This window comes from Lasioglossum baleicum, chromosome 14 (genome assembly GCF_051020765.1).
Source record: "Lasioglossum baleicum chromosome 14, iyLasBale1, whole genome shotgun sequence".
Lineage (NCBI taxonomy): Eukaryota > Metazoa > Arthropoda > Insecta > Hymenoptera > Halictidae > Lasioglossum > Lasioglossum baleicum.
Window position 1 is genome coordinate 10,765,387 of NC_134942.1, and position 15,787 is coordinate 10,781,173.

At 45.6% G+C, this 15,787-nt stretch overlaps 1 protein-coding gene across 2 annotated transcripts in view; it reads left to right on the forward strand.

Moving 5' to 3' along the window:
• Nucleotides 1-15,787, forward strand: part of Sli (slit guidance ligand) — a 407,537-nt gene that overhangs the window by 370,570 nt on the left and 21,180 nt on the right. The window contains exons 2-12 of one of the 2 annotated variants that reach the window (XM_076437814.1): nt 2,479-2,550; nt 3,626-3,769; nt 9,185-9,256; nt 10,006-10,077; nt 10,715-10,928; nt 11,309-11,472; nt 11,854-11,925; nt 12,039-12,110; nt 12,201-12,272; nt 12,436-12,579; nt 13,213-13,376. In XM_076437814.1, coding sequence (XP_076293929.1) covers nt 2,479-2,550; nt 3,626-3,769; nt 9,185-9,256; nt 10,006-10,077; nt 10,715-10,928; nt 11,309-11,472; nt 11,854-11,925; nt 12,039-12,110; nt 12,201-12,272; nt 12,436-12,579; nt 13,213-13,376 — 1,262 coding nt within the window. The remainder of the gene's footprint in view (nt 1-2,478; nt 2,551-3,625; nt 3,770-9,184; nt 9,257-10,005; nt 10,078-10,714; nt 10,929-11,308; nt 11,473-11,853; nt 11,926-12,038; nt 12,111-12,200; nt 12,273-12,435; nt 12,580-13,212; nt 13,377-15,787) is intronic. The other variant, XM_076437815.1, reaches the window with a different exon arrangement.

A 15,787-nucleotide genomic window follows, 5' to 3' on the forward strand; every position in this document is an offset into this window, starting at 1 on the left:
TCTGACCTCGGACATTTGTAATAATTATTCGAAGGTGGCATCGACCAAAACCGAACATTCAATCAGCGATTTCGCAAACATTTTGCACCAGGGGCTGATTTATGCCGGCCGCGAGCGTTCCCTTCTATCAATACCGCGTGTACGTTTTCACCGTTAGGGAATCGCGGCTGGTCATTTATTCTATGAAAAAAGTTCGCGGGAGATCGGTCTGTATCGGAGAAAGATCGCGAGTGGCGATAGCTCGCGCGTGTTTTTCGATTAAACAAAAATTACGAAGTCGATGGGAAAAAATTCGAGGCCAGAGGCGCGGGCAGCTTTTTTTTCGAGGGCGAAATTGGAAAACGTGCGGGAAAGTTTGCGTTGTCCTTTTCCGCGGCGATTTTCGCCCCCGTGTCCACGGGGAAGAGCGAAAAAGTCACGCCAAGTAGTCGGGCGAAACAAGTGTTGATCGATGTCGCCAGTTCTCGCCGATTTTTCCTTCCTCCCGATTTTTATTTTCACGCCCTGGACCCTGTTTACCCGCCGTCGAAACACGTTTTTTCATTTAACGATTATCAAGAGGATTGCATTTTAAACACTCGCGTCCACCACTCTCTCGCTTTTCCTCTTTCGATCTCTCTCTTTTTTTCCGGTCACCGGAATCGAGTGTCTGTGATTTGATCTTTCATTTACATACATTTCGATCTGGATTTCTGTTTTCCACGCTGTTTCTCTTGTCGAACCAAAGCTCGACTGAATAAAAAGTATTTTATCGTTGGTCTGATACTGTCTCGCCGATACGTTCACCGATATAAGTGACATTTCGGACCCGATGTTTTCTTAGTAGATAGATTGCTGTGTCGCGCGGGCAGAAAATTTGGTGGGGACCCCTGAACGTACGACGTCTGCAACAACATTTCTCTTCCACTAGTCCGAAGCGTGCTTCGGCGTTCCTGGTCGCGCAATTATTCCGCCAGGGACGGGAAAGCGCGGCGACAATGCCCGGCGACGGAAAATAGAGGGTCGAAAAATAAAGGAAAACGAGAAAATAGATGTGGGGGGTAGAAAAAGGTAAAAAGAAGAAACGCGCGCGATCCGAAACGCGGCCGCCACGGGTGAAATTAAAATCTCACGCAAGGCTTAAAAGAGCCGCTAAAAAACAGTTCGCCGTCTCGTTCCGTCGTTGAACCGGGGCGTGTCGGGCCAGCCGAAAACGAGGAAATAATTTACGTTCCGAGTTGCCCGTTGTCGCGTCCACGAAAAAGAAAATAGAGGGAACAGAAGTGAAAAGTAGAAGAGCGAGAGAGAGAGAGAGAGAAAACAGGAGGAGAGATGAGAAAAAGGGGGTGGAACACTGCCGAAAGAATTCGCACGAGGCGAAGTTGACGAGTAGGCCTCGCTTCGCCTCGTTACTCGTTCTCCGCGTCTGCCGTCTTTTTGTCAGGTAAAAAACTTCCTGAAGGAAAAAGGAACCAATTTAATAAGGCCTTAATAACTTGGCTGGATGGGGGCGGCAGACGGCTGTGTTTGACGGCTCTACCCCCTTTACGTCCCCGCTTCTCCATGGGAAGAATTCACGCTTCTTGGTTACTATGGCGCGCCACTCGCATAATGATACTCCACGATCACTCGTGAAAAGTGTCTCTGGCTACTTCGACAATGAGTCTATTCATTTAAGAAAAAGAAATTTGTTTTTTGTTTCTCGTATTTTGACGATTCGAATGGCCAACGCGGACTGGAAAAATTGGATTTGCAGTCGGCGAGGCAAAATGATAAAAATATGAAACGCGAAACGATCCCGACGAAGAAAAACGGACAACAAAGGAAACAAACTGTTCTAAAACGATGCCCGGCGATCGCCTCGAAATAGAATCGTCGGAATATAAAGCGACAAACCGTTCGATAAACCGTGGGCCGGCCGAATACCGATTCACGGGCCGATGGACTCATTACGCAGTCACGGGGTTGGTTGTTCGGGGGTTTCGCTTTGACCGGGCGCGTAAACGGCGACAACGTTTCGAACGAAGGGGACGAGAGACGAAAAAACGAATAAATAAAACCAGAGAGAAAAAGAGGCTCGCGATAAAAATCCTCCGAAGGTTGGTCTTTGTGTCGGCGCGGCACGACGACCGGACGGCTTCGCGAGACAAATATTTGCCGGACCGGGAAACAGAAATACTTATTCGCGTCAAATAAATACGAGGAGCCGTGACCGGGCACGATCGAGAACTGGTCGAAATGGAATTAGTTCGGCGAGCCCTCTTGCGACGACGTGAAAACGCGGTGAACAACTTACCAGAAAGTGACGATTTGAACTATACTAATTTTACTTCAATCTGAGGCGAAGATTGTTGTTGTACGATCTCGTCACCGCTTAAATATGGATAATTTATGAAAAATTGGAAACTGGTTCTGAAGTAACTTTCTACAGTCACTGTATATATGTATACCGAGCATTTCATCGAGAAGATATTAATTTGTATTTCGTCTTTGTTCCAGGGAACTCCAAGGGAATAATATCTCGGTGATATTCAAGACGGACTTCGAGGACATGGCCACGCTCCGCGTCCTGTGAGTAGACGATCTGTTTCGTTGAGTAACCAAGCGAGTTAGGGCGGCTTTACTCGACCACGTTTGCGAATAGAATTCAACGTTGCCGCGACTCCCAGCCTTCTGGGAGCGAAATGTTAACGAGTTTGCGGGAAATTCAGGACGGGCTGTATTGTTTTAAGAAAATGGAAATTTAGTAGGGATGAAAATTTCATTGCTCGTAATTTTCGGGGTCTCGCGCTGCTTGATATGCTAGGGAATTAGAAACGTACAGAGAAGTATTAATCTTTCTAGAGATAACTACTTACGATCAATAGTTTCCGACAAAATAATACAGTAATTCTTCAATCGAAGTCCAGTGCCTACTCACTCCACTGCCGGCCAACGCTGCACCGCGCCGTAGGGCGGCGATGATTAATCTCGGCTCGGGTATCAGGACAACATTGACTCGAGTGAATAAAATTTTCAAACTTCTTAATTTTCATTATTTTTTTAATGGGACTTTCACTAACTTATTTCTGGCATTTCTCTGATTAAAATGACACCAAACACGATATAATTTCAACTGTATTTAGTGGTTTAATCGACGGTGAAAGTTTCGAAGGCAACGAAGAACAGCGACAACGCGGGCCTTTGAACTGTGCCGGCGCGGCGGCTACTGTTCGCGTCTCTTTCTTTCCAATACACTCTTCTTCGTTGCGTTCGAAACTTTCATCGTCGATTAAACCACTAAATACAGTTACAATTATATCGTGTTTGGTATCATTTTGCATTAGAAAAATGCCACGAATATGTTGGCGAAAGTTCCATTAAAAAGTAATGAAAAATAAAGAAGATTAAATATTGGTGTTACGTTGTGATGACGCACGGGCCTTTAAACTGCGTCGGCGACACGCTTCCGGCCACGCGATCCTATTTTATTCTGTCCTTCTCTATGTTCGGCTCGTCGATTGAAGTCTCAGTGCGGTAGATGCAGTCATAAAACAATAGCCTCTACTACACCAGTGACATCCGTTCAGAACACGGCTGTTGGATTTCGATTGAAGAATTACTGTAGTTGTAAAGTTTCTGCGTGCATTTTGGTTTTCTTTTGCAGCTGGTTATCGAATAACCAGATTCACACCATCGAGAGAGGCGCCTTCCAGGATTTAGTAGGCGTCGAGAAGCTACGCCTTAATAATAACCAGCTACGTCACCTGCCCGATCTTCTATTCAGCAACATGATGAACTTAAAGCGCCTGTAAGTATAATATTATAGACTTTGATGAAATTATGCTTCCGCTTCCTCCGTGCTTCCACAATAATCGAATGGGACTTTCAGCGTGAAACGCTTGATTTTTCCTTCAGGTAGAACATTTTCATTTTGCACAGAGATCGGCTGTGTTTATTAAAGTTGAAGTTTCGCCTCTACTTCGCGTCCTCGCTATTTGGAGGAGCGTTCCTCGCAGCCCTCTTGCAGTTAGGCTTCTCTCGTTGCCAGGGCCATCGACTTATCCGCGGCGGATGAAGGATTATCAGGCGTCCGGATGCCCGTGAGAACCTGGCCGAACCTCGCAACATAATACGTCCTTTTGTAAGCTGGCTGATCCCGGCCTTATCATCAGCGACTGTAGGTTACGTGTCCGAGGGCAGAGAGTGCCGTCTTCTCCGGATGATAGATGGCCCATCTCCATTTCCCGCCTCTCGTTTCGTCTGCCTTTTGTTTCGCCTTTTCGTCCCCCACCTTCGAGTCGTCCTTGCCAGCGAGAAACGAAAGAAAAGATTTTTTGTTTTCGTTGGGATTTTGACTCGGTCGAGTGGCAGTCATCGACCTAAAACGCGGAAACCCCGCTCGTTATTTCCTCTCGATCGCGATGGAACCTCCTTTTTTTCGACCCTCGTTCGTCCCCCCAACCACCGGTTGATTAAGATTCAGGATCGGAAAGAATGCCGAGGGAAAAAACGACCGACCTTCCAGTTAATCGGCGGATCGCATTCCTCTCAGACGGTGCTCGATCTTCTTCGAAGAAGCCGCTTCTGATGTCGCGATCCGCTCATTTTCGTTTTCGAGGAAGACGGATGAAGTGTTGCGGCTTCTTTTGTGACTCCCCGGGATGATAGCCGGGTGTCCTATAGCTGGGGCTATCGTGAAGGATGCTGGGTAACTGTTTGATTCCCGTGCGAAGCCTCCCTTTTATTCAGATACTTCGGCTTTTAAACGTTTCTCGCCTTTGTGTTCGCGAAACGCTGAAAATGAATTGTCAAGGCATAAGCTTGTTGAACACGAGGACATTCTGTGTCGTCCCAACGGCCATCTTGCAGCGGCGAGCGGATCTCTCTGCGGCAATTCCCTCGAAATGAAACGGCGCACATAAATGCATAGCAAGTCGATGGTTTTTCAACGGCGCGGGTCGGTCACGATAATGGATCCTCCGCGGTTTATTTAAACAGATAGCGTTGCGTCTCGCGTTGCCGCATCCTCCAGGACCTGTTCCCGATGCACGAGTTAACCAGACGTTTGCGATGATAGGTTAGGGGTCTCGGTGCACGGTTCACCGTTGACCATCCATTGGCTCGGGACCCGTGGCCTGTAATTATGCTCGCCAGAGAGACCACGGTCAGAATATCTAGACGAGACGAGAATGAGAAACAAAAATAGGAAATAGTGGCCACGGAGACTGGCGGAGGGTGCACGCTATGAAAAAGAGGATGCTGAGATACAGTATTCCGAAGATTGCGAGCTGCGAATTTATGCCGGATACACGCCACTCTTTAATTAACTTCACCCTCCTGCTGTATCCTTTGGATTGAGGGTTTCATCATTTTTTTCTCACGTATAAAATCGTGTTTCTTTAAAAAGACACTTATTTCTGAAAGTTCTCGATCCCGAATAAATTTCAGGAGAGATCGAAGGATACTTTTAACGAAGCGCCGCGCAATCGAAAATAGTGAGGTGGAGGAAAAAAGAGGATCCCATCTGGACCGCGAGAGAAGGAAGAGATATCGCATCGCTGACACGGTATTCCAAAGCTGCGAGCCGTGAACGTGTAGCAAGAACTGGCAGATTTAGACTCTCTGCTTACCGGAGGCAATCCTGAAAGCAATTACCGAATTTCGACCACGTAGACAAGCCAGGAGCAAAAGGAAGACGAGGCTCTTAGCGCTGCCAGTTTCATTTGGAACTGCTGTTGCGGCTTGATCATGATAAGTTCCTAATTTGAACGGGCAATTTGGTACAACCACGAGCAGAATGTTTCTATTGATAGCGATGCAGGTATTGCGGGAGATTGAACCAGCTGGCTCTTTCTTTTGCACGGTTGCCGCTCGGCATCTAAATTCTAAGCCCTTCATTCGTGAGCGAGATGCGGCGAGCTCCACCGTGCTACTTATTTTCTTTCCTGTGTTTCGTATGAATTCTCGAAACGTATAAATAAATAGTGAACAGAAATATAGTCCGTATTGGAGCACGACGAAACATCATATTCATTCAAAATTGCTTTTCTACATTATTGATTCTGTTCCATGTTTGGCCTGACTCTTCATGAGTGGAGTACGTTTTAAACACACAAATAAAACCCGGAATAAATCATTCATGTATTCAGATATTAAATCAATGTTGTAAGAAAACGAACGGATTCATAGTTCGAATATGTTGCATTTTGCATTTATGGTGGTTTTCTATTGCATTTGCCCATTCCGCCGGATTTCTCTGCGACGCGGCAGCGAAAGAAAAATTCTCTAAACGCATAAATAAACCGGAGAATAAATTATTCACGTATTCAACTGAATAATACGGCAAGAAACCACCTCAACAGGTATACAGCTCGAACAGGGAAAGAATGCGGCACTGTATTTATTCAGAGGGCCTTTTTACAGATTTTATTCCAACGGAGTCGCTTTAGACCGTCACGCGGCGGAATTTTATAAATGCGTGGCAACGGTGCGGGCTCAAAGTAATGACAAATGATGCGAGACGTTTTCATTCGCTCGGTCGCGTCGAAACTCGTTGCCCTGGGCGCGATGTTTTTCAGTCGGCCGGCTGGCAAGATCGCGGAAGAATGAATTTCTATTATTTTCCGTGGTGAAATTTCGCATCCAGCCGTTCGCTCTCTATCTATCTCGCTTTCGTTAAATAAATTCGACGGTATTTCAATAATTTCGGAGCGCGTGAGACCGACAGATTAAACTCCCACCGCACTCCAGCCAATCCAGAAAGCAATTACCGAATTTCGACGTAGCCGCTCCTTCACTGGAACTAACAAAAGGACCTTCTGGACCCTCGGCCCTCCTCCTCGTCGCAGCTCAATCCCGAATGTTGCTGCCACTGTGCTTTGTGTGAGCGCGATAAGAGCTCGGCTGAAACGAGAACGGATTGATAGCGTCGGGATCATAAGAGTCGCGATACTTTTCTCCCCTTATATGTATCGAACGTGTTAAATACAATATTTCGAAAATATGATACTTATTGTTAGCATTGAAACCCAGTCTTTACAACTGCCACAAATCAAGTAATACTAGAACCAGTCGCGTTCAACGTCCAGTAGTACCGGCATCGAACAACACGTCTCGACGTCCTGTAAAAGATAATTCGAAAAACTCCGAGTCGTGGTAACAACCAGTGACAAGAATCGTAGTCGGTCGACACACGAGTAGCACGAGTAGTTTGCTGGCAATGATTCCGGTCGGTGGAATGCCATAGATATCGTTTCACGGGTCACCGATCCTCGTCCGGTCGAAATCAGTCTGTCTTATTCGCGACGAAATGGTACGCGGCCGTAAATATTCGCGAACGATGCGTTCCTGCGGCTTAAATCAGCGCGTCGCGTCGCCGCTGTCAAAGCGACACGGTGGAACGTTTGTCCCGGTTATTATCGGCTTAAGTGTACAGCGAACAAATGTTATTGCGTCGTAAATACAAGCTTGTACGTTGCCACGGAGAGCAGAGCCGGGGCACAGCCGGGGTATCGCGTTTCAAACCGGCGCAATATGCTTACACGACGGAGTGATACTAATCAGCCCGAGTGTCCGCGCCCCTTTCCATTGTGTCAAACCATTTATTACCGGCGAGGAGTTTCATCCTCTTACACCACCTCGAAACTCCGCGGCTTTCTACGTACGAGCGATGGGTTAATCACACGTTTCGTCGAAGGGGACGGTCTATCCGCGGCGAGACACGTCTGCGCAAAACCATCGGGAATCATTTCAATGATGCGTCCTCGATGCATCGGGAATTCCAACAAACTGCGCCCACACTCGATTGTTCCCAATGATTAACCTCTTCGTGTACGGATCAAGTGAAATTCGATTTTTCACGTTTTCGGCCGATAGTTTCCGACCGAATGTTTGGGAATGCTGAGCAGCGAATTTATCCAGAGTACGCTGCTCGTGAAAGTCTACGGACTCTGTCTCGTCACTACAATACAGGACGGAGGTTATCGCATAAACTTTTCAGACGATGGCCTACATACCACCCACACACGCGGAAGTACGCGCGTTCGGTTCATGAAACCCGGCGCGCGCGCGCGTATCTTTTCCATTCAGTCTTGAATTTCTTTTCCGCAGGCAGCTCGTAAAGCTGTGTTTCGCCGAAAGAAAGAAAAAAGAGATCGAAGTTTCTTACCAGGGAATGGTTTTTGCACAAAGAATTAAATCCGAGAGCTCGGAGTTCTACGTGTTCCGGTTCCGTGTAAGCAGAAACTCGCGCAAAAATGGCACACGGTAATTAATACCACGTTTTTTTCTCGAGTCGAGTGGAAAGTTTCTTGCGCTTGTTCGTGGTCCCTTTAATGGTGAAATGTAATGTAAAAATCGCTTTTCTTTGGACTGGTATTTTTTGTTCGCGTGTACAACTTAGTAGGACGAGTACATTTTCTCGAATGTCGTGATAAAAATTGCACCGGACGGTTCTCCGCAAAAAAAAGGGGGGTGGAAAAACTGTTCGTCAGTGGGTTAAAGGCAGCATGAATGAAACGTGGACGTGGGGCCGACGAAATTTCCACTGAATATTCATCGGGACAGTTCTCAGGCGGGTGGGAAACGGGGAAAACGGTGGAAACGAGGGAAACGGGTCTTCGGTTTCGCGGAAACAGAGCCGTCACGTGAGGTCCGTTGGAAATGGTCACTCGTTACCGGTGTAACGACCCCGTGAAACCTTAAAGAAATCCATAGTCCAGCCACGTGACCGGGGCACGTGTACACGGTCACACGTGAGCCGGCCGCAATTTCCCAGGGAGCTGCAGTGCCACTGCATCTGTAGGATCGCGGTGACACTCGGCAACTTTTTGAATAATTTACCGAGAATGTAGAGCGAACTCCACGCTGACTGGGACAAAGTGCGCCAACACGTATCTCTCCCTCTCTTTCTCTCACGATATTTCTCCTTCGATCTTCTCTCTCCGTGTGTAAGCTCGTCGAGAGGGAAGTTCGAAAGGTCGACGCACCGGCCATTACCATGCAACTTCGCCGAGTAATTGATCGATGCCCCGATGTCTTCGAGGGTTTCTTCGTGACTCCTTCTCGATTATGTAATCGAGTCGCTTGTTGCCACGCGCCGTCGACGAAGCAGAGATTGCTTTTCCCTTGTTGCATCGAGGAAAATTTATAAACAATGTGCTTCAATTCTAGACAATTTTTGATTAAAAATGTTTAACTTATACTGTTTATTTCTCTGTTTCAGGGACCTCAGTAACAATCAAATTGCCACTATCGGACCGAAGACGCTCAGAGGAATTTCGTCCCTGAAATTCCTGTAAGTAAATCAATTTTTAAATTACACTTTTATCAAAAGATATATACTTTGGCTTATTTATATTATAATTTTCTAAAACTGACTGGGAACGTTTCTCGAGTTGGCCGCTGTTCAGCTTTATTGTTTAACAGTTTCTGCAGGAGCAACCGATGCGTTAAAAGTTGTTCTGGCGCGTGTAATGTACTTATAGGAGACCCGTCGGAATATTGAAAAACTTTTTCCTTGCTGTAATTAGAGGGTCGCACGCGAGAAAAAGAGTTAAGCTAGTGGAATAGGTCAACGATATCACTCCCGGTTAAGTAGCGTATCCTGACCTGGTCGGACATGTCGATGCGAGACAAGCTAATTCCGCTTTAATTTAAAATTCTCCGGCGTTTCGCGCCGGCGTAAAAAGATAGTTCGAAGGAATATAAAATGGACATTTCGAAGCTCGTTCCCGTAGCACTCGGTTTTCTTGCTTTACGGCCTTCTTCGGGCCCGGTCGGTCCATAATTAATTACCGTTCTTGTTGCTGTACCGGCTTTTTATAGCGCGACGGTTTTTCCTCGAATCCGCCCATCGACTCTGCCATCATATTAAAAATATAAAAAGTGACCCGGCCCAGTCTCGCGAATCGAAGCCCCCGCGCCGTAACTTATTGATACAAAATCGAACGTAAACTCGACGAAGATATAAAATGCCTGTTAAATTTTGAAACCGAATGCAACTCGGGAGTCGCCGTCTCTCTCATGAATTATTCGCTTTTCCAGGCTTCTCGACAACAACGTGCTGACCTGCATCGACGAAGCGTCGATACGAGAACTGAAGGATCTGGAAATACTGTAAGCGAACGAAATATGTAATATACAAATTCTTCGTTGGGCTCGCCTATAGATCGTTACGAAGTACTTCAACCGCTTGTCCTACGATATCGTGTCAGACTCGTGTTGAAGAGATTCAGAACAGAGTCTAATAAATATACAGGGTGTCTCAGCTGAAGGAGGCTACCTAAATATCTCCTTTACTTTTAATGGCACAAGAAATATTTATGGCATCATTTAAATGGTATCGGAGGAGGAATATCATAGAAGAACAATTTCTTTTGTCCGGTTATTTTTTCATAGTTTTTTCAAGGTCATCGTTATTTCTTTATCGGGAAAACTTATTTCTTTTTATGCTTAAATCATTAACAAGATTGAATTAAAAAAATATATATTTGGCCTCCTTCAGCTGAGACACCCTGTATATGTATGTTATTAATTTCCTTTAAACCGAGATGAAATTCTAGTTCGGTTTTGTTAATGTATACTTATTGGGGAACATGTACGTACACAATAGATATAAATTTTCTCCTTTTTTAGGGAATTACTAACTATAAAAAAAAGTTCAAATCACTGAAACCGTAAAATAAATCGTAGGGCATGGGGTTAATTGATGTAATTCTATTTGTATTCGTTATTTATGATTCACTATTTGTAGGATGCTGAATAATAACAAATTGACAACCCTGGGGAAGGAAATGCTGAACGGGCTGTCGCATTTACGAACGCTGAAGCTCGTTGACAACGCGCTCGCTTGCGACTGTCATTTGGCCTGGCTGGCACGTCATTTGAAGAAGCATCCCCGATTAGGCCAACACACACGCTGCGCCTCACCGATTCAGCTGAAGGATCGAAGTGTTGCCGATCTAGAGGTACGTACATTAAATTCATGTTCATAAACATCTTTGTAAACTTTAGTACGTTGTCCACACCTGAAATTGCGTTCTCGCTGCAAGTTCTTCGGTCGAATCTCGCGAACGACAAGCCCGTAAAGTAATCACACCGTGAAAGTTTTAATTCGTCGTCAGAGTTGCCGAAAAAGTCGGCGAAACGACGACCGGTACTTTATCAGCGGCCAATTAATTAAACACGAGGCTGCTATCTCGCCGACGACGCACGTAACGTTACAGTTCTCTAACTTTTCCTCGAACGGTCTCGGCAGCGGCGGCTGCTGCTGCATTATCACCTAGCAGGAGTTTCAAACTGGCGTTCGTTCGTCTCTTTGACTAAAAATTCTTGCGTTTCCACAAAGGAGCACGAGTTCAAGTGTTCGGGTCCGGTTGAGCGCGCAGGATCCGAATGCAGCGCGGAACCGCAGTGCCCGCATCCGTGCAGATGCGCTAATGGTATCGTCGACTGCAGGGAGAATTCTTTGACGAAAGTGCCCACCCACCTTCCCGAGGACACCATCGACCTGTTCGTAAACTAGATTGTCTCCTACCTTCGCCGCACAGTTGCCAAATCTCGACGAAACTTTGCAATTAATCGAGCCACTGTGCCGCGCCATTCTCCAGTTAACCGGGAAATCGATGTTGCAAACATTTACACCGGAAACAACCTTCGAAATTGGAATACTTTTGAAGATACAATGTTCTACTAATTTTACTAATAGCCATATTGAAATGAGACAAAATTTCGAGAATTTTCTCATCGATTCGCTGATCGCGACGCTCTCGAAAACGACAATAAAAATCGGCTATCGGAACCGTTTGGCAACTGTTGCTTGGTGGAATCGAAACGGACGGCGCCGATCGACAATTTGTTAATTTATTTGTTCTCTGTTTGAATGGTTCACAGCCGATTGGAGCAGAACAGCATCACGGAGATCCCGCCGAAAGCTTTCTCCCCGTACCGGAAGCTGCGCAGCATGTGAGTGACATTCGCAATTTATCCGTTTCTGGCGTTGCATATTAAAATCGCGGCCGGTGCGCGGTCCGATAACGTTTTAAACGTTTGATATTCTTTCATTTATCCGTTCGCAGCGACCTCAGCAACAATCAGATCAAAAAAGTGGCGGCGGATGCGTTCCACGGGCTGAAATCCCTGAAATCACTGTACGTACGAAACGAAATACGCCGAGATAAAACGCATGACGTGTTTGCGATTGACGAGTTAACGTTTACAAAACCACGTTGATTTTCCAGCGTGCTCTACGGGAACAAGATCACCGAGCTGCCGAGCGGTTTGTTCCAGGGATTGACCAGTCTGGAAGTGCTGTAAGTCAACAACGATTTAATTCAACAATTTCTTTTACGATCTTATTTGACGTTCAGAAACGTTCAATTAAACGCTGATCCTCGTGAACAATGGGAAAAATCAGGGTTTCTCTTTGTATTGTATATAGTGGAATACAATTACATACAAAACTCACGTTTCCAGGTTGCTGAACGCCAACGAGATATCCTGCATACGGACCGATCTGTTCCGAGATCTCACTAGCCTGACACTGTTGTCCCTGTACGATAACAACATCAGATCCCTGGCCAATGGAACTTTCGCCAATCTGCGAAGCATTAAAACGCTGTTTGTATCCCGCCATTGAACCGTTAATTTATACAAATTACCGTGGCTTTAGCGATCGGAGCGTGCGCGCACGCGTCCACCCTTTACCCCGAATCGAATCGCGAATCCGTGTCACTGAGCTTTTTGTTAATTGTCCGGGAGCTTCCTGGACGATCCCCTTGTTTACTCGATAAAATCTCGGTGTTCTACGGAAGTGCCCGGAACAAAATCCTTTTTGTTTTCTCACTGTTTACATAGGATTCTATATATTTTTATTGTTGCGGAGATTTAATACTGAGAAGATTGGAAAGTAACCCTTGTGCAGTTTAACGAGCAAACATATGTATACTTGGCATCAAATAACGATTTGATCGTCTATTAAAACCTCGTTTAAAACGAGCCAGTGAAAAGCAGCAGAACACATTTTCCAGTTTGCCGGAACGAAATTATTTGCGAGGGTGTCTAGTGTAAGTTAGGGGTGTCACGCTAAGCTGCAGAAGGGTTAACCGAATTTCCGTCAGCGCGAAAATTCCCCGAGAAATGTCGCGCGACGCTTGCACAGTCCTCGAGAGAAAACGAAAACGAGATCGTGTCCGGGCGGTGCGCAGCCGGGCGAAGTTACACTTGAAAGAAACGTTCCTCGATTTCTCGCAGACATTTGGCAATGAATCCGCTGATCTGCGATTGCAATCTGCGCTGGCTGAGCGCGTACCTGCACGCGCACCCGATCGAGACCTCGGGGGCGGTGTGCAAATCTCCGAAGAGGGCGCATAACCTTGAGATCAATTTGATGCCGGACGACGAGTTCAAATGTAAGGGTAAGCACGACTCGATTTTTCCGATATTTTATCTCGCCCGTACGCTTCGACGGAACACGGACACAGGTCGGTAACACGTCAACATGTTTTCACGTCATCCGCGAACCGCATCATTCAATCGCGAAATCAATACACAAGGTGCGCGAGCCGATCATTTGCAACGCGAACCAATTTTCTATTCGTTGGACGCATTCACCCTTAAATACATATACTCTAATAATGAAATTACATTTAATATTCATCTCCGTCGAACTGGCAAACAGAAACGTAATGAAATGTATATACATTTTTATATATCATGCACTGTGTAAATTATTGTAAATGATCGCGTTTTACCCACCTTGTATATCCTCGAAACGACTATATCTGCTTCGCATTATCATCCACATGCTGTTCATAAATAGGACAGGGAATCAATTATTGCAACATTCTCGGATTAGATGAATTTAAAGGGTTGTTCTGATTGAATGGGCATATTGAAGTACATTTCGATTCGACGACTGGCGCACTCGTCACGTTACAAGTGCACCAAAATGGCCGCGGTAGAAAAGCCATTCTGTGTTCTTCAATTAAGAGAAACGAGTTTGCAGCGCTGCCGCGCAACAAAAGTTTCGAGCACGCTCCGGGAAACCAGCGCCAATCAGAAAATCTATCCATGATTGGCATCAGAAATTTGTAAAAGTTCCGACCAACCCTTGTCTATAGCCGAGGGAACAAGTGGAGCTCGGTCGTAGCAATGAGAGAATTACAGAACCTAGAAAAGTGAAGGGTGAACACACTGAACGTCCGCAAATTGCAGAAAACTTTACGAGTATCCGTGGGAGTCGGTCCAAGCTCGATATCTTCGACAGTTGTCTTCTCGTGAAAGAAATTGCTCGTCCGATTTTTAATAACTCGTCCAGATGAATGATTTGCAGTTTTCCAGCTAGTCGGTTACTATAAATCGATACCCGGTGTAATAATTGTTATAGCATAAAAAATCAACAGAATTTAAGGAGCGATCTAACATTTAATTCACCTGCAATGAAAGCGGCGTGGTTTAGTCTATTAAAATTTAATGCTCGTGCAACGTTGCAATTAAAATTCTGTAATCTAGCTCGAATCTGACCGTTTTTAGTAACTCTTCAACCCTACAGAATATTGCTTCGATATTAATGGCGAATTATTGGTATTAGCAGCGATTAATCAACCGTTTATCGTTTAACATCAACAATTGGTACTGTAATTTTTCAAAATAATGTTGATCGTCTCGATGAATCGCAAAAATATTCGTACAAAGCTTTCGTACCAATGATCTCGATTGTCTGGATGAAACGTTGATTGCGACAGTCAACAAAGCAGGTGACCGGCGATCGTGACCGGCGTCGGACCACGAGGAAATGAAGCTCGCGGAGAAAGTGGCCACGCGACGCGCACCCGGTGTTATTAAACGGCGAACGCAAATTACCGATATAATTACGCGCGTGTACCGCGGCGGACAATTTGTAACGCGGCGTATAATGTGATGATAAATCACCTGCGCGCCCGTACACTCATACATAAACATATTCACCTCGCCGGAGCACATGACATTCAACACTCAATTAACGTGCAAGAGAAAGAGAGCGAGAGAGAGAGAGAGAGAGAGAGTGCGACAGAGTTAGTCTGTGTAGAGAGGGGGGGTGGAGGGAGAGGGTACGGTATCGCGCCGATGCTTAATTTAATGATATCGCCCCGCTACTACTGTTCATTATCAAAATTTATCGTCGCGACGTTAACATGGTATCCCGGCGCGCCTGACCACGCCGCTTCGACTTCGATTAATCAACCCTGGCTTTTTAGGAGGATCGAACCGCCAAGAATCGATCTTTGGACTCCTCTATTTAACAGGATTTTCCCCAAATTTGATCCCCGTTTATTAGAACAGTTATAAGCGATCTAACATTTAATTCGCATGCAATGAAAGCGGCGCGGCGTTGGGTAATTAGAAGCGACAAATTCACCGCTGAAATTGACGCATTAAAATTTAACGCTCGTGTAACGTTGCAACGCTTCAAGAACAGCCTCGTAGCTCGTAATCATGAGCAATTAAAATTCTGTTATCTAACTTGAATCCAACCATTTTTAGTAACTCTTCAACCCTCCAAAATATTACTTCGATATTAATGGTAAATTATTGGTATTAGCAGCGATTAATCAACCGTTTATCGTTCAACTCGAACAAATTCAATGATTTAACGTTACTTGGCACGTTCGTCGCTGGTTAGAATTTCACCGTGGGAGGCCGGTGTCGCGCGTGCGTGACAATTGCATAATTCCACCATTAACATTAAAATGCAAACGAAGTTGCGTAGCCGTTGTGTCGGAGCAGTGTGTGCTACGCTGTCTTGAGACCGCTTATTGCGCTCTTTTGTAACACCCATGAATGCCTA